The following is a 23598-nucleotide window of genomic DNA, read 5'->3' as shown; positions in this document are numbered from 1 at the left end:
TCAGAACAAAACTTTATTGTAAAATTTAAATAATTTTCTAATATAACAAAATGTATCATTTGAGTTCAGCTGCAATCCCACGAACTCCTCTCAGAGCATCAAAGCACTGGGAAAACTCTTCAGTTTAATATCACCGATGTTACATTTAATGATACAAAACCAAAAAAACCGCAGACATTAGAAATCTGAAATAAAAACAGGAAATGCTGGAATTTCTCTCATATTTCAGGCAGCATCTGTTGAGAGGCAAACAATAGTGGAAAAGGTTTGACCTGAAACATTAACAGCTTCCCTTTCTAGAAGGTGCTGCCAGGCCTGTGTATTTCTGCTAACTGTATTTTAATCTTAATGCAACTGCGGTAAGGACAATTAGGTCAGTCTTCAATCATCAAGCTGAAGGTATCCCAGTCGTCAGTCCTGCTTCCCATTACACAGCAAACAACATAAGATACCCCAAATTGAAGAGGTGTCTACATTAGCAGTCACTGCACTATAAACAGTGTGAAGTGGTCAGCTAGTTTTCATTTTCATATGTTAAAGCACCAGATAAATACTAGAATGTGAATATAACTCTAAAGGCTAGTGAGAGTTTCACTCTACACTAGAAAATGGTGAAGCTCAAATCAAATATAGTTCTATTCTCCTGAAACGATAACAATTTAATCATGGAGAAACATCAACCAACAGTTCTACACTTGCTCTGACGAGCAGTGGCAATGGTGACTAATCTTCCATTACCTCTATAATCCAGAGGCAATGAAGGCAACTATTAAAACCAGCATCCAGGCACTGAACTGGGAACATTATTGCCTCGCATTACAGTGCAATGCATTTATAAAGCAAGATATTAAAGCCCATTACTTTAAAGCGGTCATGGCAGATAGGGAAAAGAAATCTTGCTGAAAACTTCAACCACGAAGGAAGAGAATCAATCATTTAGCAGAGGTGAGACTAAACATATAGAAGAGGAGGAGAATAAACATTTACCTTTTAGCCTCTTATTATAATACCACAAATCCACCCCAAAAAATTAAATATTTGACACTGGCTGTGAACTTTCATCAAGCGTTCTTTAGTTTTAAACACAGACAGAACAGGAAATTCTTGAACTGAAGTTTAGAATGTTTGCAGTCTGTTGGTTGTAGTTCACTTGAAGGAAAGATTTTCCCCATTGTTAGTGTCCTATATTTTTCCTTGGCCCTGTTCATCTGACTAACATTCACAACCGATGTGTGGAAAAATGGTCAAAGTCCAGCAACAGATCTATTTCAAAACACCATGAAAGTGAACTCAGGGGTGCTCTCATTTGGTTCCTAGAGGTAAAGGTTGATATCCAGTGTTAAAGAGATGGTCATTTATGCAAATTTCTCTCTCTCCCTATGTGAATCCCCACAGGTATTTGCTTTTTTAAAATGCTGCACACAATTATCCTGCATCCTTCAGTCAAGTAGATAAGGCTTCAGAAATCTGAAAATGCTACCCGATATTAACTGGCATGAGGGTGCACCTCTCCTCCTCACTCTGATTTCCTGGATGTAAAACTTGACAGCAACATATCCCCTCTTTTGCAGCAAGGCTCATTTTTAGCCCAAACAAAATGTTTTCCCTTGTGAGTGCAGACTCCAAGCTCCATTTATTCTTTTGCCCCTGTTTTACAGGGAATTTCCTCACTAGTAGCAGAATCTTGAGGTCTCTGAAATAATCTGTCAAGAGAAAGACTGGTGCGTTTCAGCAAGTATACAGCAGCATGGAGTCCTCCGACATTCACCCAGACAGTGTGCGACTTCCTCCAGAGGTGCCCCATTCTTGACATGGCCTGCAGCAAGAAAGCAAACACCAGTTTTAAGTTCTGCAGGTCACAGGCTCTCAACAAATTACAATTTCAGAATCCGTGATTAAAACCAGAACAGTTTCCAAACCTGCCTCAGCTTGGAGGGATACTACTGTGTATTGGAATATGGTTCCATGGTTTCCAGGTAACCTCTGACACCAGACTAAGATTGTAGATAACAGGTCCTGGCAGTCTAATAATAGGCAAACACACCTTTATCATCACTGACCACGCCACATGCCCTGCCCACGCCCCCTCCCCCCTCCTCTCTCTAGGGTGCACTCCTAGGATGACCAGTCTAGGGAATGGAGTGTTTGTGGGAGGTCTAAATTGCTCTGTAAATTTAATGCTAGATAGTGGAATTATCTCAGTGCGTTAGGACTGAAACACAAAAGTACCTCAGTATAAACACTGTTGGTAACCTCAGTCTGACATCCCTGTTTACATTCACAAACAGCTGATGGGATATCTCTGTAATGTGCACTCATTTGTCAATACAACCATCTTGGCAGACGACAGTACAAAGGTTATTGTGTAACATGAAATACAAGCATTTGAAATGATTTAATCGGTAGCTCCGTGTCTTAGAGTAACAGGATAATCCCAGCAATACAGGCATCATTTTACCTTTACAAAGCATTTCTTGTCCTGTGTTAGGAGGGCTGCTCTGCCAGTCTCTGGCCTGCACACACGCCCCATTTCCTGTAGACAGGCTGGATACAGGTCCCAGTTTTTCCTTCTCGAGCCTATCCTAGTTTTTCCAACATATATTAAAAAAGAAATCAATATTTTCTGAACTTTAAGACTGCATTCTAACCTACCCCAAAAACAATAGAAGTCACAACAAAGACACTGGCTACTTGTTCTCTTCTTAGACCATGTATTGTCGCTGTACAATCCCACGATCAACTAGCACAGACCAGAGCCAAATCAGTGACCTGTGGCCAGTTAATCAGTCATAAAATCTTCCACCTCCGAAGCAACAGCTTAGGTAGAAGCTAGCGGATATAATCAAACAGCAACAGCCATGTAAAACATGATCAGGGATGGGCTGATCAGCACCTAATCAGCCAGTTAAGCCTTGATTAATAAAAAGAAAGGTTAACAGAAGGACTAGCAACCTTCCTGAATAGAAATGGAAATCAGAGTCCAGCTCTGGATCACTAAGGAATGGCAATGCACAAAGTGCCTACTTGGCAAGGTAATGAGTTCACTGCCAGCAGCAGAGTATTCCTCTGCTAGTCAGCATAGCTCAGTTAGTAGCACTGTTGTCTCCGAGTTGGATGGTTGTGAACTTGTTTCCTATTTCAAGACTTGAGCACAACACCAAGACTGACACCTCAGTGGTGTACTGAGGGAGTGTTGCACAGGCTAGGGCCTCTGTTTGTTCCCCAGAGTGGATATGAACACCCATGACAATTTTGAAGATAATCTGGGACGCTCCTCTTGATTTTCTGGCCCGTATTTATCCTTCAATCAACATCCCGAAATATCTAAGCATTCGCACATGCTCTTTTTGGGAGGTTGCTGTGCACAAACTGGCTACAGTGTATTCTACCTTACAACAATAACTACACTTCAAATACTGCATTGCCTATAAAGTGCTGGTGGTCATAAAAGGTACTTTATTAGTTGAATTTTGTTGCACTTGCTAGAATTGTCAAGTTGAAATATCTTGTAATATATTTTTACATATGTTATGAATTAAGTCCGTTTTGTGGAAAACAACATGCAGAATACCATAGAAGGACAACTCCAGAATATACCAGCTTACTACATGTCATTATTAAGTAAGCGCGAGGCAACCACATTTGCAGTCCAGAAGGTCCCTTAAACAGACAGCTGATTCGTTGCTCTGTTTATAATAAATAAATTAATTTCACAATCAGAATGACTTACCTCTTTCCAAAAGGCATATCTGATATAATTACATCTACAGAACTGGTCTTCAGTGGTAGGTTACAGATGTCCCACTGTACAACATCCAGTGGCATGCCCCAGGTAACCCTGAAAAGGTGGAATAAAACACAATTCAGTAAAGGAATGGATGTGAACTGAAGCCTCAGGTTAGCCTCCATCACAATCAGGTCTTTACCTTTCACCAGCCCCTACTCTCACCCTGAACATGCTGCCTTATTCCCACAGTTGCCAGGTGTCCCAGAAAACCAGACCAAGGATACACCTTTAAGTGGGAGCCCAGACAGTAAACAATTGCAGGATACTTAGTTAAGGAAATCATGGGACAGGCATCAGGAATGGGAACCTGGATTGATGTTCCTTCCCGGTTAGGCCTAGTGCCTTAGGCCTCGGCCATCATCCCAGCTGAGACTGGCTAACTCGACAGAGGTCTGGAAGTAAACCTGGGAATCAGCTGGTCTGCGTGGCCTAGTAATCAATTAGCTTTGCCAAGTGAACCTTTGTGGGGGATGCTGAGAAACAATACTAGGACAAAGTACTCAGGCAACAGAATATTGGAGGGCAACAGACATTTATCTATCAGTCTGGTCCCCCCCCAATTAATTCTGCTACAGCTGATCATTTTTAATTTGTTCATGGAATGTGGATGTTGTTGGCTAGGCCAATATTTATCAATCATCCTGATGGTCCTGGACAGGGTGGTGATGAGCTGCCTTCTTGAACCACTGCAATTCTTGGGATGGAAGAATACCCACAGTGATGTTAGTGTGTGTGGGTGAGTGTGTTTAAGACCATAAGACATAGGAGCGGAAGTAAGGCCATTCGGCCCATCGAGTCCACTCCGCCATTCAATCATGGCTGATGGGCATTTCAACTCCACTTACCCGCATTCTCCCCGTAGCCCTTAATTCCTTTTGCGTTTGTTGGGGGGATAATTTGTGTGTGTGTGTGTGTGTGTGTGTGTGTGTGTGTGTGTGTGTGTGTGTATATACGCGTGGGGGTTAATTTTCTCTTTTCATCCTTGGTGATTTCCTACGTTTTGGGTATTTAAGTGACATTTTCTTTTGAAAGTGAAAAATAATTACAATTTCTGACTTTTGATGTTCAATCGCTGTTAATTTTCCAGGAACCTTCTGCTTTTCTGATACAAAATTTCAACTTGCAAGCAGGGTAAGCATTAACCCAGACATCTTGTTCTCCTAAAGACCCTGACATGGGACAGGTACAGTTACTTGTGCACCTCACACTTTTCACCCAAAGAGATAGCCATCACGAAAGAGCCTGGAGAACAGGTTTCAGCAGGTCACTTGGCCATTCGGCAGGTCATCCCAACTGAGATTCTCTTTACCTGAGGATTACAGCTCCTGGATAATGATCATTAACATCAATTACAAAATGTACACGTCTGGCAATATGTTCAGGTGAGCTGGGGCTTACTGAAAAATTAAGAGTTGGAAAAACTTAATTCTGCAAGAAGAGTTTTGAAGGTTGACTACTGTCCCAGTTGTACACTTATAACAAATCCTCTATTTACTCAGAGAAAGGTAGAATTCAGTCATTACTGCGTGCAACAGGATGAATCCTTACCTTCCCTTCTCCAGTCTCTTCTTCTGTAGAGAGTTGATGTTATTCACAGATCTGTTTACAGCAAGTATGTTGTTATCTCCAGCAAGGAAGTAACACTGTGAGAACTCCAATGCTCCCTGGAGGGGTATAAAAGTTAGATATAAAGTCCACAAATTAAGGCATTGTGAACAAAACATATTCCTTCTGCAAAGTGCTACTGTGTTTCATACAGGTGGAAGTAATTAAGAGAACCCTTGATTGTTTGGAAAATGTTTTGACCACAGCGTAGCCAGATCTGCATCTCTGCTAGGCTGACCCATTTATCACCAGTAAATGGAATGTAGCGATGTGTGTTGAAGAGGCAGCAAAGAAAGTCTGGAGTGACCAGAATCTCAGCAGCATCACTCTGGACACCAGCCAAGTCACATAGTTAGGATTTTAAAAATTACTACTACTTGGGACATCTACAAGAAAAATGACTGACAAGAAAAGGGGGTTAGATATAGGACTGATGTTAGGGGTAGGTTCTTCACTCAGCGAGTCGTTAGTTCATGGAATGCCCTGCCAGTAACAGTGGTGGACTCTCCCTCTTTATGGGCATTTAAGAGGGCATTGGATAGGTATATGGAGGATAGTGGGTTAGTGTAGTTTAGGTGGGCTTGGATCGGCGCAACATCGAGGGCCCAAGGGCCTGTACTGCGCTGTATTCTTCTATGTTCTATGTTCTAAAAGAAATCGACCGCTCCATCCAGCTTTTCTTATTCAGCTGTGATAGCGTACCATTACACAGACATTCCAATCTCATCAGGGCCATTTTCAGTGGCAGCGTTTAATCTATTGTTTCTGAATCCAACTCAAAAAACATGACTTAGCAAGAACATCAACGCATCAAAGTGAGAATTTACCTGAAGGGATGAAGTAAGTGGTCATGAATTTTGAGTGTTATTTATGTCTGTGCCACCTCTGCCCAGTGAAGGTGCCAACTCATGCTAGGCCACAATTCCACCAGCCCAGAGTTCTGTCCTCTAACTCACCCACTGACTCAACAGACTGTAACAGTGTAAATTTCAGAACTTTAATGACTGTTCGTAGAGTGAAAGAAGAAACAACAACTTTGTCTAGAATAAACTATTAAGAGACAAGGACAAACCTATATAGGAATTGAAAGCAATGAGCCATATCTGGGAGGAGGAGTTGAAGCCACTTAACACAACTATTTTGACATTTGCTTGAGAACTGGCTGCCTTATGGCACAAGACAAATGATTGCCCTGCAATTGAAGGAGTTAATCTCAGGAATGCTGCATCTTCAAACAGACAGTCAATGCTAAATGTAACAAGGAACAGGGAAGCTACTTCTGATAAGGTGGCAAGCAGAGACCTAATAGCTTCAGAGGAGTAGTCAATATTATGGATGAAAGAATCTAAACGATCAGCAAAACTGTCACACCACAAACTTGGAGGATGGAAGACTGTATGAGAAATCAAATCCAGGATTCCGTGGAGCAGAGTTCAGAAATCAGAGTCAGAAACTAAAGGTTGGAATTGTACCTAAATTCCACCATTAATTGGGTAATAGCCAAGTTGAGTTTTGAGACTTAACTTGCTTACTTGAGAGGTCTTATTTTGGTTGCTACATGCAATAAAATTTAAATCAATGTTTCAGTAAATCCTAGTAAATCCAGGTGAAAACACAGCTTCTAGTTCACTCTTACCATTTTGTGATTTGCATGTTACAATAATAACAAAATTGACCAATCATTGCAATCAAAATCTATTAATCAGCCTACAACAATCCCAGAAATAATGAGCAAAATCCAAGAGCCGAACAAATTCCCAAACCATACGTCCTCCGAAACAATGCTGCACTCACCACATTGTGCTGGGGTATCTGGGTACTGCAGTAAGAGAGGGTGGGGATGTGAGGGAGGGCCCGGGGTGACAGAGAGGGAGAATCCTAGCTAATTATCCCTGTACTAACGCACCTACCATCAACACACCCGAGATGAGCTAACGTCACACACGTTATCCACGGTACGTGGCAACCTCTCACTCTGTACTGTTCAGTGCAGTATACGTGGGTCATAGCTGAGTGCTACGTCTGTCCAGATGGGCTTTATTCGAAGTGCAAAATATGTAACAATAAATAATGCTGGCATCATGACAAGAGGGTACAGTTGTAAGCAACAAAATAGTAAAGGTGGGTGTCAGGAATGTAGAAGTAGTCCATTCGGCCCTTCAAGTCTGCTGTGCCAATTAATAAAACCATGGCTGTGGTCTGAGCTCCACTCTCCTGTCAGTCTGCCATAATCTACAACCCTCTAATCAATCAAAAATGTATCTAAATCCTCCTTCAATCTACTCAATGATCCAGCCTCCTGTTTTCGGGGGAAGAGAATACCACATCCCACACGCCCCAGAAGAAAAAAAAACTTTCATTCCAATCTTAAAAAGGAGACCCCCTTATTCTCAAGATGTGTCACTTAGTTCTGCTCCTCCCCTACAAGCAACGTTCCCATTCGGACGTGTGCACACACAGCCACTCCGATGTTATGCACAAGGTGATCAGTGTCGGAACACTAATCAAAGCATCGACTTCCTATTCGAGTTGACTCAGGAATGAAAGTGCTACTAACTGAGCTACAGTCTCACACACACAGAGAGAGAGAGAGAGAACACATGGGGGAGAGAAATCAAGATGAAGGGAAGAAAAATGAATGAAGAAACAAAGTGAATGACAGAGATATTGAGACAAGGGAAAAATTGCTGAAGGAGAGATCAGTAGAAGATTGCTTTAGGCAGCGCAAGTCATAGTCATACAGCACGGGAACAGAGTCTGACCAGTCCATGCTGACCATAATCCCAAACTAAACTTAGTCCTGCCAGCTTGCACTTGGCCCATATCCCTCCATGTATTTCCTATTTGTGTACTTATCTAAATGTCTTTTTAACATTGTAACTGTACCTGCATCCACCACTTCTTCTCAAAGTTCATTCCACACACAAATGCTCTGTGTAAAAAAAAAAGTGCCTCACGTCTTTTTTAAATCTTTCTCCTCTAGCCTCGAAAATATGCCCCCTAGCCTTGAAATCCCCCATTCTAGGGAAAAGACAACCACCATTCATCTTATCAAATCTCAAATGCAAGGGTTATAGAATCAGCTTCCAAAAATAACTGATAGAACTGAACCAGAGAAAATACCTGTGATAGACTTAAAATTTGTTATTTTGAGTGTGATTCAATGCATACAATGTGTAGATTGGTGAGACCACATTGCTTTTCAGGAGATCTGTTCTCATCAATACCTTACCTCAATTGGTATTGCTCCAGTTCCACACATTGGATCAACAATGATGTCAGTTGGCTGAGGTTTACAAAGCCTGTAATACAGAATTAAATGGAAAATTAAGAATCACAAAGATTAGAAATTTACTCCAGCATAAGGCTAGAGCAGTGATTCTGTTCGCCGAGCTGGAATTTTTTGTTGCAAACGTTTCGTCCCCTGTCTAGGTGACATCCTCAGAGCTTGGGAGCCTCCTGTGAAGCGCTTCTGTGGTGTTTCCTCCGGCATTTATAGTGGCCTGTTCCTGCCGCTTCCGGTTGTCAGTTTCAGCTGTCCGCTGCAGTGGCCGGTATATTGGGTCCAGGTCGATGTACTTGTTGATGGAGTTTGTGGACTAGCCACGAAACGCCACGACCAGCTATCCTTAGTAGCCACACATGCAGACGACAAGCAACATGAATTCGACTGGGACAACACTACCATTATAGGGCAAGCCAAACAAAGAACAGCCAAGGAATTCCTAGAAGCATGGCACTCATCCACAGACTCCATCAACAAACACATCGACCTGGACCCAATGTACCGGCCACTACAGCAGACAGCTGAAACTGACAACCGGAAGCAGCAGGGACAGGCCGGAGGAAACACCACAGAAGCGCTTCACAGGAAGCTCCCAAGCACTGAGGATGTCACCTAGACAGGGGACGAAACGTCTGCAACAAAAATTTCCAGCTCGGTGAACAGAACCACAACAACAAGCACCCGAGCTACAAATCTTCACCCAAACTTCGAGCTAGAGCAGTGAGTTCAAGTTTAAATCAGGATCTATGATTATATACAAAGCCTCTCAGAAATCTAAGCAGAGTTGTAAATGGGGTATGATAGGAGCAACAGGGACGTGTCATAATGTTATGTCAGTGTTTGGTGTTGTAGGTGCATTGTCAGAGGTTTCTGCCTTTCAAATGAGATAATCTGCTAAAACAAAATTTAGGGAATAATAAGCTCACTTACTACAGTAAAGGTCTTGAACCTTAAAGTGTTGTTGTGTGATCTTCTCAGTTGGTCATTCAGAATTTAAATGCATTTTTATAAATTATTGGTCTCCACACAGTGATTACTGCAGACAGATGATTCAAAATTTGAAAGAAATAAATTAGTATGTAAATTAGCTCGCTGAGTTTGAAGGTTTGTTTTCAGACATTTTGTCACCTTATTAGGTTACATCATCAGAGTGTATTCGGTGAAGTGCTGGTGTTTATTAATGTTTCCTCTAATTTATTCCGTTTTGTGATGACAAAGGTGTCATCTACATAGCGGACCCAAAGTTTGGGTGGATAGATGGATGAATTCTTAGAGACATGGCATTCTAACCAGTACTCCATCAATAAACATATCGATTTAGAGTCTATCTATCTATCTTCCCTTGAAAAAAAGAACCGGAAATGACATCACCCACCTTACGAAACCAAGATCTTTAAATAGAGAGGCGAGACATACCACCAGTGCTTCACCAGGGGACTCTCATTGATGATGTTACCTAGTCATGGTGACGAAACATCTGAAAACAAACCTTCAAGCTCAGCGAGCTAACTTACAGACTTATCATCAACCTGAACTACAAATCTTCTCAAAAATCGCTAAATTAGAAAGCGTTAAAGAATCCACAAATCACAAGTGCTTATATTTATATAGCGCCTTTAATGTAACCAACTGTCCCAAGGAGCTTCAGAGGAACATTATTCAACAAATTATGACTCGGCCACATAAGTAGTCATTAGATCAGATGACCAAGAGCTGGGTAGATTTTAAGGAGTGTCTCGAAGGCAGAAGCAGAATAGAGAAGCAGAGGGGTGGATGATGGTAAATCCAGGATTTAAGGCTCAAGAAGCTGAAAGCACAGCCACCTGTGATGAAGCAATTAAAATTGGGAATGCACAAGGGTTGTTTGTTGAGAAAGAGGTGATATTGTCAAATTTAAAGGAGAGGGAGAGAAAACAGATGCAGAGAGAGTGAACTGTTAACAAAATCAGCTAAACGGAGGTGAAATTGGATGGTCAGCAGTTCAGAGGGAAGAGGACAGAGGAATCAGGAGGTGGGTCTACTGGACAAAGGGAATCTGAAGACAGCATGAAAGGTAGAGAGAAAGAAGAAACATCTAAGTTCAGTTATAACGCCGGGGGAGCTTTAGATAAAGTTTCACCCAGTGGCCAAGTAGAACAGCTGGTCATTCAGAATTTAAATTTATCTTTATAAACTATTGGTCTCTTTAGTGATTGCTGCAGACTGATGATCCAAAATTTGAGGTAGCTGATTAGATCGTCTGGATTGTAGAGATAAAGAAATCCACAAGCTCATCATATTTCTCCTGTAACTATCACAATCAGAAGAGGTTAGCCAAATACAGACTCAATGCCTTTAATGGTGATTTCTAACCAAATGGAATGAATGCGAAATCAATTTTACAAAGGAAAATTGTTATGAAGAAAATACAAGAGTCAGACTAATTGGATGACTGAAACAGCACAGCATGACAGACTGTCTAAACACAATATTGCCACACACCAATTTCCCTCCTACGCACACTTAAGCATCGACATGTGTTGAGATAGAGATCCAAAGAAAATGGGAAGCCTACAGTATCTCATGTAAGTGGCAATTTCTCCCATGGGCATTGCTACATAGCTAACATGAATCATACCTTAACATCCCATAAGCTAAAGTAGATCGAAGAGTTGTAGGCCCAAAGTGTGTTATGTTTCGCTTGTGCAGACTTTCCTCTGTCAGGGCTATAGCAACCACTACTTCATTATCATGAATGTTAAGTAGGATCTGCAAAGTAAATGATGTGTAAATAGACTGCACAGGACAGAAACAAGATAGTCAATGATGAGAGCACAGCAGCGTCATTCACCTCCCACAGACTGCAAAGTACACCTCACCGTTACCATGGTTATTTCCAAATGAAGTAAATGACACCATCAACACCAACAGCCACCTGCTGTCCCCAAAGAAACATCCTGTCGATGTGCCTTCTGCCCATAATATTTCACTTTGTTACACCAATGCATAGATTTAATAAATCAACTGTAGACAGATTTAGTTTAACATCAGATAGATGATTCGTTGTATTTCATCATACTTTTACATTATTGATCTTGAAGTTTAAGATTAGATTATAATATATTCACATTTTAGAACATTGACATGAAATAAAAAGGCAATTATCTAATTGAGTACGTTCTTTCCTCGAATCCAAACTCACATGTACCATTCATTGGGAAGTGATTCTTATTCCCAAAGCTAATGAGCAGAAACTCAAGGATATTTATTCATCCCATGTTCACAATTTAGCCTTCACCTGCTGCACTCCAGAGAATATTCATCCTCTCCCACAAACACAGGGATCACTGTTCCCATTGAGTATCCTGTAATAGCAAGGATATTATTAAGCTAAAAAGTGTGTTCAAAAGAGATTTACCAGGATGCTGGGAATGGAGGGTTTGAGTTATAAGGAGAGGCTGGATAGAATCATAGAATCCCTACAGGCCATTTGGCCCAACAAGTCCACACCAACCCTCTGAACTGTAACCCTCCCAGACCTATTCCCCAACCTTATTATTCGACATTTACCCCTGACTAATACACCTCACCTACACTATGGGCAATTTAGCATGGCCAATTCACCTAACCTGCACCTCTTTGGATTGTGGAAGGAAGCCAGAGTGGCCAGTGGAAACCACAGACACGGAGAGAATGTGCAAACTCCATACAGTCGCCCAAGCCTGGAATTGGACCCGGGTTCTGGTGCTGTGAGGCAACAGTGTTATCCACTGATCCACTTGTCTTTTCTCACTGGGACCTTTTTCAGTAGGACAGTAGAAGGTTGAGGGGTGACTTCATAGAGGTTAATAAAATCATGAGGATTATAGATAAGGTGAATGGCAGGTGTTTTTTCATCAGGATGGGGGATTTTAAGACAAGGGTGCATATTTTTAAGGTAAGAGGAGAAAGAATGAACTTCCAGAGGAAGTGGTGGCTGTGGGTACAGTTACAATGTTGAAAGGAGATTTGGATAAGCACGTGAATAAAATATGTTTGGAAGAATATGGGCCAAGCGCAGGCAGGTGGGACTAGTTTAGTTTGGAATCATAGTTGGTACAGACTGGTTGAACTAAAGAGTCTGTTTTCGTGCTATAAGACTATCTCACCACCTCAGTACGCATCTACCAGTGTAATTTGTAACCTCATAATTAATTATTCTTCTCTCCAAAGACAGAAATATATTACTTGTTAAAGAAAATCTTAATGGGTCAACAACCAGGAGTTTCTTGGCTGTCCATCACATCTCTGACAGATCTGGGTGGAAGGGGGAGTGGGAAGTCTCTCTCTCTCTCTCCAGCTAACAGAACGGTGAGATCACAGACTGCCCTATGTTGGTTCATGGTTAGACAGGGCAATTTGCTTTGACGTGCTGTTGCCTTCTGCAGGTTCTGGGTGACCAGGAGACCCCCTCCCCCCATTGCTCCGATCTGTCATTATACGACTGGAAGGATTTAAATATTTTAACTTCTTTTGCTACATTGCAATCACACCTTCCTTGGCCATCACGTCCTGATGTGGAGCTTGAACCTTGAGATTCCTGCTCGGCGACAGGGATGCTGTCTACTGCAACAGACCACCTCCAAGAAATCACTTTATTTATGAAAAGCTAACCTAAATCTGTCATCAAGTCCATTGTCACAAACAAACATTTGATCCTATTACAGTTCAGTCTCTTTCAATCAAATTGAGTACCACCCTGGGCTTCCATATCATAGCACTACCTCAAGAAGTGGCAGGCTTCCAGATTCTGCAGAAATATTCTCAATGAAGGTGTTTCAAATGCTAATTTTTACACAGTGACCCGAACAGCTCAACTGTTGGAATGGGGGTTAATGACCTCGGTGCTGTGCAAATCTGGCTTTCTCAAACTAAAACTGTGGTTTCAAATTTTCTGACATTACTGTAGCTTTGCGTTGATCCAATGTCCATGGTCAACAGTGTACTCTCATCAAGGTTAGCTGGTAAACAATCCTTCAAAGACTGTCAAAGGAAAACATATTGTTTAGAGTATGAGATTGGAAACAAGAGAGAGTTTACTGGACCCTCAGCTGACAACACTTCAATATCAACTTGCATTTATACAGTACCTTTTAACACAGTTAACTGCCCAGGGCACTTCACAGACACTGAAACAAACAGAAATTATGTCACAGAGACAAAAGACAATATGTTAGGACAAATATCAAAATGTTTGGTCAAATTGCTAGGTTTTAAGGAATGTCTTAATTTGACTGAAACAGACTGAACTGTAATAGGATCAAATTTTGGTTTGTGACAACAAACTTGATGACAGATTGGGTTATCTTTTCATAAATCAAGTCAGAATACTAAAACTCAGGGTCTTAACAGCATAAGGTAAGGCAGCTAATGGTGGGACAAAGAGACTGAGTTACACAAATGCCCATATCTTAGAATGGAGTAAATGTGAAGAGTATTACAGAAAGCTATGGAGAATATTGAACCTGAGAATAAGAGTTTTAGATCTGTGGTGTCTGTAGCTGGTGAAAATGAATAAGCAAAGAGGTGATAAGTAATAGTGGGAATTAGGTTGGGGTAACAGAGCTTTGGGGGAAGTTCAGATTTGGAAAGTATAAGATGGGTGTCAACCAGGAAAACACTGGAATAATGCAATAATGGAATAAGGAAAGGCACAGATAAGTGTCTCAGCAGCAAATACATCAGAGCTGAATAATCTTAGGAAGGTGGTGGACTACAAGTTGGAGAGGATATGCTGTGGGAAGCTCAGCTCAGGGTCTCATGGCACACCAAGGATGCAAATAATTTGGTTCAGACTGAGAAAATGATCGGAAAAGATGGCAGATTTGGTGATGAGGATGTGAGGTTTGGGTGAGAGCTGAAGACAGTGGCTTTAATTTACCAATTTTATAACAGAAAGTAGCAACTTATAAGAACAGAACATGAGGAGATTCGTAATGGATGTTATCTGAAGTTCAGTAGGCAATGGCTGAATTGTGAACATGAATTAATATTCTTTAGTTACTCCTCATTACTTTTGAGATTACAAAGCACTTCCCAATACGTTGTGCAGTACATGAATGCGGGGTTGGAGGAAGGAGTGCACTTAATTATGTATATGCCTTTTTAATTGGATCTTTGAGTTTGCTTTGCCATTCAACCAGATCATGAAGCCACCTTCTCTCACTACTCCTTATCCTTCATTTGTAAGCCAAAAAAAAAAAAAATCGATCAGTCTCTATCGTGAGTATACTCAATGGCTCCACATCCACAGCTATCTGGGGTGCAGAATTCCAAAGATGTTTTACCCTTTGAAAGGAGAAATGTCTCATCTCAGACTCCACGGCCAACAATTATCCAGAGACTGTGATCTAAAGTTTTAGACTCTGCAGCCTGAGGGATCATCCTCTTAGCATCGGTCTTGATAAGTTGCTTAAAAAGTTTATGCTTCAGTGAAATCAGCTCTCCTAATAGATCCTCTGAATGAGATTGTATCTCATGAAATTTTATGATATTCCAATGCAAGTATACTTCCCTTAGGTAAGAAGACGGTATACAATCCTCCAAGTGTTGTCTCACCATCTCTCTGTTAAATCAGAATGATTTCTTCAATTTTACACTTCAATCTTTTTATTTTAAAGTCGAATCTACTAATTGTCTTCTTAATAGCTTGCCACACCTGTATGTTAACCTTCTCTGATTTGTGCTGAAAATCATCCGAGTTCTGCTGAATGCTAACATGTTCCAGTCTTTCACCATTGAAAAAAATATTTTTCCCAGAGATACAACTTGTCTACATCTCCTTGTTCCTTTTTGCATCTGCTTCTTGGCTTACTTTATCATCTAACAGCATACCATCAGTGAATGCAATGAATACAGTCCCTTCTTTAACTCATTGAGGCAGTGTGCAAATAACTGAGATGCATGCGCTAACCCTTGTGTATTCAGCAAATTACTTCCTGCCAACCTGAAAACATCTTGATTGTTTCTACACCTGGTTTTCTATTTCTATCTGTTAATCCAACACTAGTACTTCCTATCCCACTTAAGATTGTATAATAACCTCTGGTGTGACTGCCTTATTAAACTTTTTATGAAAATTTCCAGATTCTCTTGTATCACATCCTCAAACTCTTTGGTTCTTGACTTTCTAAAAATGTATTAATTCATGGATGTGGGCATTGCTGGCTAAGCATGAATTTATTGTCAATTCCTAGTTGCTTTGGAGATGATGTTGAGAGTTCAAGCCCTTTAATGTACGGACACTCACAGTATTGTTAGGAAGGGAGTTCTAAGATTTTGACCTACTGACAGATCAGAGTCAGAAAGAATGAGCGGTTTGGAGGGGAACGCAAAGGTGTTGGTGTTCCCATGTGTCTGCTGCCCTTGTCCTTCTCGATGGTGGACATCATGAGTTGCAAGTTGTTGTTATTGCAATGCATCTTGTATACGCTGCTGTGGATTGGTGGTGAAGGGAGTGAATGGTAAAGATAGCTGATAAGAGTGTCGATCAAGCCAATCCTGATGGTAACAAGATTCTTGAAAATTGTTGGGAGCACCCACCCAGACAAGATCTAGATTGAAGGGTGGAGACTGATGGCCATCAGCTCTGGGAGGCCAGACCACGGAACATGATTTGATAAGAATATAGCCTAGTTTGAGGCTGCAGAATGATGACAGACTAGAACTCACTTCACATGCTGTTGAATTCAGGCAGTAAAGAGTGAGGTCCCAAGCACAGCACATCCGACACCTTACCAGCCTGGAGGAACAATTTACCTGGACCATCTCTGACACCTCCCTCCCCTTCCTAGACCTCTCCATCTCCATTAATGACGACCAACAAGAGTACCTCGACACTGTCCTATCCCCCCCAGTCCAGGAACTCCCCACATACGTTCGAGACACCACCTACGCCCTCCGTTTTTTCCTCTCTAGACGTTCCCAACAGTACCCCTCCACCGACACTCTCATTCGTTTTGCCGAACTGGTCCTCACCCTTAACAATTTCTCCTTTGAATCCTCCCACTTCCTCCAGACCAAAGGGGTAGCCATGGGCACCCGTATGGGCCCCAGCTATGCCTGTCTCTTTGTTGGCTACGTAGAACAGTTGATCTTCCGTAATTACACCGGCACCACTCCCCACCTCTTCCTCCGCTACATTGATGACTGCATTGGCGCCACCTCGTGCTCCCGTGAGGAGGTTGAGCAATTCATCAACTTCACCAACACATTCCACCCTGACCTTAAATTTACCTGGACCGTCTCTGACACCTCCCTCCCCTTCCTGGACCTCTCCATCTCCATTAATGTCAACCGACCTTTATTCCTGATGAAGGGCTTTTGCCTGAAACGTCGATTTCGCTGCTCCTCGGATGCTGCCTGAATTGCTGTGCTCTTCCAGCACCACTAATCCAGGAACCAGAGGAATATCAAGACCTCGCAGCCAGCCAAGATGAGTAGTTCCATTATATCGGAGCAGATCCTGGAGGTGGTGATGGCCTGCAAGAAGGGGTGCAACGGCCTCTCACAGAGATGCTATCTGGTACAGGTCACAACACAGTCAGGAATAAGTGACAGCTCGAGCAATATGGCCGTGCCGAGCCATGTGCTCTACTAATGGACTGTCGTGAAGGAGAGAAGATCGGCAGCGACCAGGAGACTAAGGAAGTGGGAAGCAGAATTGGCAGTGAGCATGTAGAAAGTTACATTTTGAAAAGCAAGCTAACAATGTCTTTTGACAGTCATTTCATTCACCAAAACAAATTCGATCCAGAAATTTTAGGAACGGAAATTAAAGTGGACCCAGTATCTCTCCTTTTGGGCTTTTTGAACTTACCCTCCCTGGACATGTACGGGAAGATACTATTTTCTATTCTTTCTTTCTGTGCAAGGAAAAATATTTTGGTGAACTGGGTGGCTGAGGGGCCCCCCTGGACTTTCAAATTGGCACAGATTAATTATGGAATGTATTCCTCTTGACTTCCTTACAAATATGGTGCACCGAAAGACCGAATTATTTTATAAAATATGGCAGCCCTTCTTGAATTACATAAATACAGATATTTCGGCCATCCTAACAAGGATTACAAACCTGCTGGTCCGGGGCCCCTTAGGAGAGGAATCCCGCACGAATACGGGTTTTATTACATCTGATGTTAACACATTCCGAGCATGTAAGAGACTTAAATATACACTCTGGTTAGTTGTAGGTTAGATTAGTAGATAGTTGAGTTTTGTTTTTTCTTTTGTTAAATGTTGGCTATTGTATATTTGATTTAATTGTATATCAATGTTTATATTTGAGAGTTTTGTTTATTTTTGTAAACTTGTAAAAATGTTAAATTTCTAATAAAAATATCTATAAAAATAAATTCGATCAGTCTCTATCATGAATATACTCAACGACTCCACACCCATAGCTATCATGGCTATTTTAAATCTAGTCATGTAAACTGTTTCAACTTATAGAGTCTAATGTCTTTTCTCCACAAATGCAGGCACAATAGAATCTAATTCTATCTTTAATGAGCAGCAGTGATGTAGTGGTATTGTCACTGGACCAGTAATCCAGAGACCCAGGCCAAAACTCTGGGACATTTGACTGGTATCCCACTATGGCAAATTTGAATCAATGAAAATCTGGTAGCCAAAGCTAACCTAATGGCAACCATTGTCGATTGCTGCAAAAAACCCATCCAGTTCATTAATGTCCTTTAGGGAAGGAAACGTTACCTAATCTGACCTACACATGACTTCTGACAGCAGGATGGTTGACTCTTAACTGCCCTCTGAAATGACCCTTGGAAGCCAGTCATCTATTAGGGATGGGCAATAAATACTACCCACACTCGAACAAATGAATTAAAAAAACACATCAGTTAATCCCATGCAGATCATTGCTTTACTTAAGTTGTGACTCCCAGAAATACCACCACTCCTGTAAAGCATGAAAGCAGCTGAAGCTTACTGAATAGTTCATCAGCCCTGCTCTCCAGCCAGTGATTTTCCAGCATCTGACTGAACGTACTTTTAGATGAATCACCTGGAACTTTCAGACATTGCACTACCACTTACTCCCTTTCGTCCCACTGAAACGGGTGCAACCATGAGACAGTTTCAAAGTGGCAAGGGAACTGGGAGCTCAGAGTGTGCTTGTGTGGATCTTAGAGAAGATAAAGCCAGCCTGTAAGGATGCCTGCAGTCATGTGACCGTCTGATTCTCGCAGCCTGGCCCCACAACACAATAATTCAAAGCAGCTGACAGTTTCAGGAGGGGAGCAAAGAAATTCATGGTGGGGAAATTAAATAAATTACATACCTCCACATCAAATTTGGTCATGTCGGCCTTCCACTTGAAGAAATCCTGCACTGCTCCACCAAATTCTCTGGCTGCCTCCATTGAGGTGAAGTTGTGCTTATCCCCACTTCTGTTGCAGGTGACTCGGAAGCGACGCAGTCCCTTTCCTTCATCCTCACTCGCTGCTGGACGACAGTCATTGTCAGATTGAAGCCCCTCAGGTGAAATCTTTGCTTGGTCACTTAGCACCACCCCGGGAGCAACTGCATCGCTGGACTCCTCAATTTCATCAGGCTGATCGCCACTTGCTCCAGAGTGGATAATAGGCAATCCTGTCCCAAGATGTGCTGGATCATTAGTAGCTGATTGGTCAGAGGGAGCAGGCTCCCGTTGGCCAACTTTAATTTTACCAGTTTCACGTGATGCTTCTGGACCTAAGCCACATCCTCGGCTGCCTTTCCTGCGTTGGCCCTTCCTTTTCTTCAGACTGTTGTTCAATTCCCAAACTTTAAGGGGACAGTCCCAAAGAAGCTGGGGAGCCAACTGTCTGAAGTCCTCCAGGACACTTTCCTATTAAAGAAAATGGCACACTTCAAGACAGGAATAAAATCCAGGCGGATACGCTACCGCAGTATTGAAAGGGTGCTGCACATCGGAAGTAACAGGTCTCGGATGAGATATTAAAACCCTCTCTAGGCCTTCAGTTGGGCACTATGTTGACTAAGAGCAGGGAGATGCTAGCAGGAGGTTGCCTTTTATTAAGCAAGTACTGGAATAATACAAGTTTTGTTCGAGCTGTATACTGTTCTGTTGAAACTCACCTGGAACACCTCATTTAATACTTGGCACTGCACAGCGGGGAGGATATACTGGCCTTGGAACAATGCCACACAGATCAATCAGAATGATCAATGGAAGTGTTACATTCTGACAAAAGGTTACATGGACCAGGCTTGTATTCCCGTGAATCGATTATGGAGGACTAATTAATATGCCAAATGATTAATCAAGCAAATGGAAAGAAATGATTACTTCTGTTCAAAGAGTGCAGGTCAAGCTAGGTAACAGCCAGGACAAAGCAGCATGCTTCACTGGCAACACAACCACAAACATTCACTCCGTCTACCTATCATTCCAAGCAGCAGCCAATAGCAGCATCTACAAGATACACAGCAGAAATTCACCAAAGCTCCTTAGACAGCACCTTCCATATCCCTGATCACATCCATCTAGAAGGACAAGGGCAGTAGGTCCATAGGAACACCACCATCTGCACGTTTCCCTCCAAACCACTCACCATTCTGACTTGGAAATATATTGTCGTTGATTCAGTGTCACTGGTTCAAACTCCAAGAACTCTTTTCCAAATTGGCATTGTAAGTTCATCTACATCAAATGGACTGCAACAGTTCTAGAAGGCAACCATCTCAATGGCAATACGGGATAGGCAAAAAATATTCCTACTCATGTTTCTGCTGCCCTGTAAACTAACAGGAGGTGGAATTCCTACAACCGATCACTGAAAATTGACTTTCTATGACAGGGTTGGTCTCAACTGAATGCCCTCTGTAAGTCCACAGATGAGGAATGGCAACTTGGGCAAAATACTGAGGGCAGGTCAGTGTGCCAGCAAATACCAGAGGCTTCGGGAAAGGAGTTGTGATGAGCAAGGAGAGACAACACACTGGGTCATCCAGAAACTCACCAAGGCAGACCAGATGTGTCATAAAACACTGTACAGTTCCAAAAGTCACAGCTTATTATTAGCCCAGATATTAAACAACAAGAAGGGGTTTGCACTTTAAGCTGGAAGGGGACAGAAAATACTATGACTTAGACTGGAGACTAGAATGAATAAAATTAAGAAAGGTGGAAGAGTGAATTATCAGTGTGAAAGGTACAAATTTGATGGTGCATTTCTTAAAGGAATACTGGCAAGTTAGAATTTTTGCATTTTTAAAATTTGATTTGAATGTAATCATTTTTACATTTCATAAATTCACTAAATCTTATCATGATAGTCAAACTCTCTAATATTCATGCCACACCTGTCTCAGTTCAGAGTTACTCAACGCCTCAGAGACATTGCTTTTCCTTATCCACCTCTTCTTCTTTTCCTATGCTCTCAATTATTCTGGTCCTCTTTAGCCTCTTCCCTTCTCACTCAATTCAACCTGCAGTTATTCCCATCTCCAATTCAGATGAAGCTGCACCATTTCATTCAATCTCTGTTCAAGCTGCCCCTATCTGTCGTCTCTCTCTCTTCACCCTTGTCAAACGCCTCAACTCAAACTGACATTGGGTTTCCCTTGACATACTGACCCTTTTTCCCTTCCCCCTTCATGTAATACTGATCATCTTCCTAACTTCTAGTAACTTATTTTCATTTATCCTCCTCCCTCATTGCCATCGAATTGTGCTTTCCTCTATACAGTGCCCCTATTGTTATTAGCTTCCCCTCCGATCATACATCTACCAGAATCAAGCTTATATGGGGCTGCAGGGAATTCACCAGCTACTGGTGGGACAGAAATCGGGGCCGGTGGATTTTATTTTGGGGGGGAGGGGTGATTGTACCTCAGGGCACAGCGGAGGGGACTTTCAGTAGCTATTACTGTGGCAGAGTGGTTAGGTCATCTAGTTGGAGAGTCACTGCATGATTCAAGAAGTAATGCCTCTTGTGATAATTGCTGGCCTACATTATAAAATGGTTTGGATCACTGTCACAAGTTGTGCTCAGCAGAGAAGGGGCCTAATGTAGTTCTCAGTAGAAGTGGGGACCGCAACAGGTAAACAGGGCCAGGACCAGGTTCATGATAGTAGCAAATTCACAAGATGGTAATGTCAGGATCAAAAAGTGATGTCCAGCACTTAGGTTAGTTTTTCTTTAACAAGTCCTTTAATTCACATTCACATTTAGTTTATTCCCAATTACACACCTACCTTGGTTTCACCAAACTGGTAATGGGGAAACTCTTGGATAACAACAAATAGATTATCAACAGATCTCAAAAGATGAATCTGAAATAGAGAAAAATATGTATATGAAATTTCCATGAATCAGTAGTTGAAGGAGCAGTTATGAGAATATAATTTTCAGTCGTCTTACTGGTGGCGTATTCAGTAAGAACTTTGCTCTGAGCCAAATTTATATTTAACCGCTCTCATCCTGTTGGTTTCCATATCACCCTGCATCAAAGAAACAGTTTTTGAAGAACTGTTGTAATGTAGGAAATGCAGCACATGTGTGCACAGAATGATCCCACAATCCATAAACAGTAATGGGATAAATGATTAAGGGATAAATATTTTTAAAAACCAGGAGAATATCCTCCATCATCCTGGTCTTCAAATTGTGCCACTGGAGTGGACAGTTATCCCAAATGGCACCTCCAACAGTGCAGCATTCTCTCAGTACAGCACTGTGGGGTCAGTTAGATTGTATGTTCAACTCCTTGACAATGTGCCTCAAATCCTCATAGTGTTGATTCAGACGCAAAAATGTTACCAATCAAGCAGATCCATAAAGACCACAGTGCAGTGAAATTGGATTTAGCACTCACTCATGTTGGATGGGATACTAGTCAGGGGAGCACTGCTTTTACATGCATGGAATGGAAAAGCATATATACAGAACAATGTAGACCAACCTGAAATAGATTATCTGTGGAGACCTCAAAGTAGATCTTTCCTCGATCCTTGCTGATCCTGGACTCAGATCCAATTTTTTCCAAGACCTCCTCAGCAGCAGTGTTCTCAAAACCGGTGGGAACTGTTGCTCCAACGGTGACCCAATTTTCCTGTGAACGATCACGTTGCTTCATTCCCAGGTCTCCATTTCCAAAAGGATCTTGCTCCACTTCAGTCATAACTTCAGCTGCAATTGGTCTGTCTGCATCTCCACTGAGCACAGGCATCTCTTCGAGATTTAAAAACAGAGGATATTCATTTACAGAGCAATTTTCACAATCTCATGTTGAACCTAAGTGTTTTACAGCCAATTAATTAACGCTATGCTCAGTTTTCCACTATTGCCATGTAGAGCAATGGTAACAGAGCAGCATTCCCTCAGAACTGGAACATTACTCTTAATGTCAACCTCTGACAGTGGGGAGTGTGATACAGGTGACAGCTTGGCTTTGAAGTAAGTTACCAATCAGAAAAGAATCACCTGCTGAAAGAGAGACTGTACTTGGAAGAACAGTACCAGTTAGATTTAATCAAACTTTCCAGTGATAATTCAGTAACTCCTTCCCACTTCCCAGCTGGCTGCCTTTCTGTCTCTGGCTGCCAACGATCAAAGCTGCTGATGGGAACTTTCACCCAGAAATCGACAAAATTGGAAAACAGGAAAATAATCAAAATATCTTTGGAGATGAAATCAGCACAGATGCACACCAATGACTGGGGCACAGATGCACACCAATGACTGGGGCACAGATGCACACCAATGACTGGGGCACAGGTCACCTTTCTCCATTAGATTAGGAACAGTATCACCCTGCCACACACACCTACACCAATCTCTCTCCTTCACTCTTTAACCTGCTCTCAACATCCACCATCACCCTCCTCATCATCATCCCTCCCCCCCTCCCCCTCTCTCTCCCTCCCTCCCCCCCC

General features: G+C 42.0%; 1 protein-coding gene across 3 annotated transcripts; it reads right to left on the bottom strand.

Annotated features, from left to right (window-relative positions):
• On the bottom strand, positions 1-23470 carry thumpd3 (THUMP domain containing 3). Of its 3 annotated transcripts, XR_006314352.1 has the most exons (11): positions 23446-23470; positions 22626-22894; positions 21919-21996; positions 18997-19545; positions 11296-11426; positions 8625-8694; positions 5336-5451; positions 3731-3838; positions 2459-2582; positions 1924-2024; positions 1733-1816 (listed from the first exon to the last, which is right to left on the bottom strand). XR_006314352.1 is itself a non-coding variant. In XM_043708517.1 (10 exons), the coding sequence occupies exons 1-10, from the start codon at positions 23453-23455 to the stop codon at positions 1634-1636; spliced, it is 1638 nt and encodes a 545-aa protein (XP_043564452.1). In that variant the 5' UTR covers positions 23456-23470; the 3' UTR covers positions 1-1633. The 3 variants fall into 3 exon arrangements, 2 of the variants coding, with proteins under 2 accessions (XP_043564452.1, XP_043564453.1); XM_043708517.1 differs by lacking the exon at positions 1924-2024 and having other exon boundaries at positions 1-1816; XM_043708518.1 differs by lacking the exons at positions 1924-2024; positions 23446-23470 and adding an exon at positions 23147-23424 and having other exon boundaries at positions 1-1816.
• Positions 23471-23598: the final 128 nt, after the last annotated feature.

Source organism: Chiloscyllium plagiosum, chromosome 18, assembly GCF_004010195.1.
Source record: "Chiloscyllium plagiosum isolate BGI_BamShark_2017 chromosome 18, ASM401019v2, whole genome shotgun sequence".
Lineage (NCBI taxonomy): Eukaryota > Metazoa > Chordata > Chondrichthyes > Orectolobiformes > Hemiscylliidae > Chiloscyllium > Chiloscyllium plagiosum.
The sequence above is the reverse complement of the archived record's forward strand: the minus strand, read 5'-3'. Positions and strand labels throughout refer to the sequence as shown.

Excerpts from the sequence above, each read along its gene's own strand:
- thumpd3 (XM_043708517.1), bottom strand. Across the intron at positions 19,546-21,918 it reads ACCAGTTTGGTGAAACCAAG|GAAAGTGTCCTGGAGGACTT; the intron begins GTAGGTGTGTAA and ends TTTCTTTAATAG. Across the intron at positions 11,427-18,996 it reads TGACCAAATTTGATGTGGAG|ATCCTACTTAACATTCATGA; the intron begins GTATGTAATTTA and ends TTTACTTTGCAG.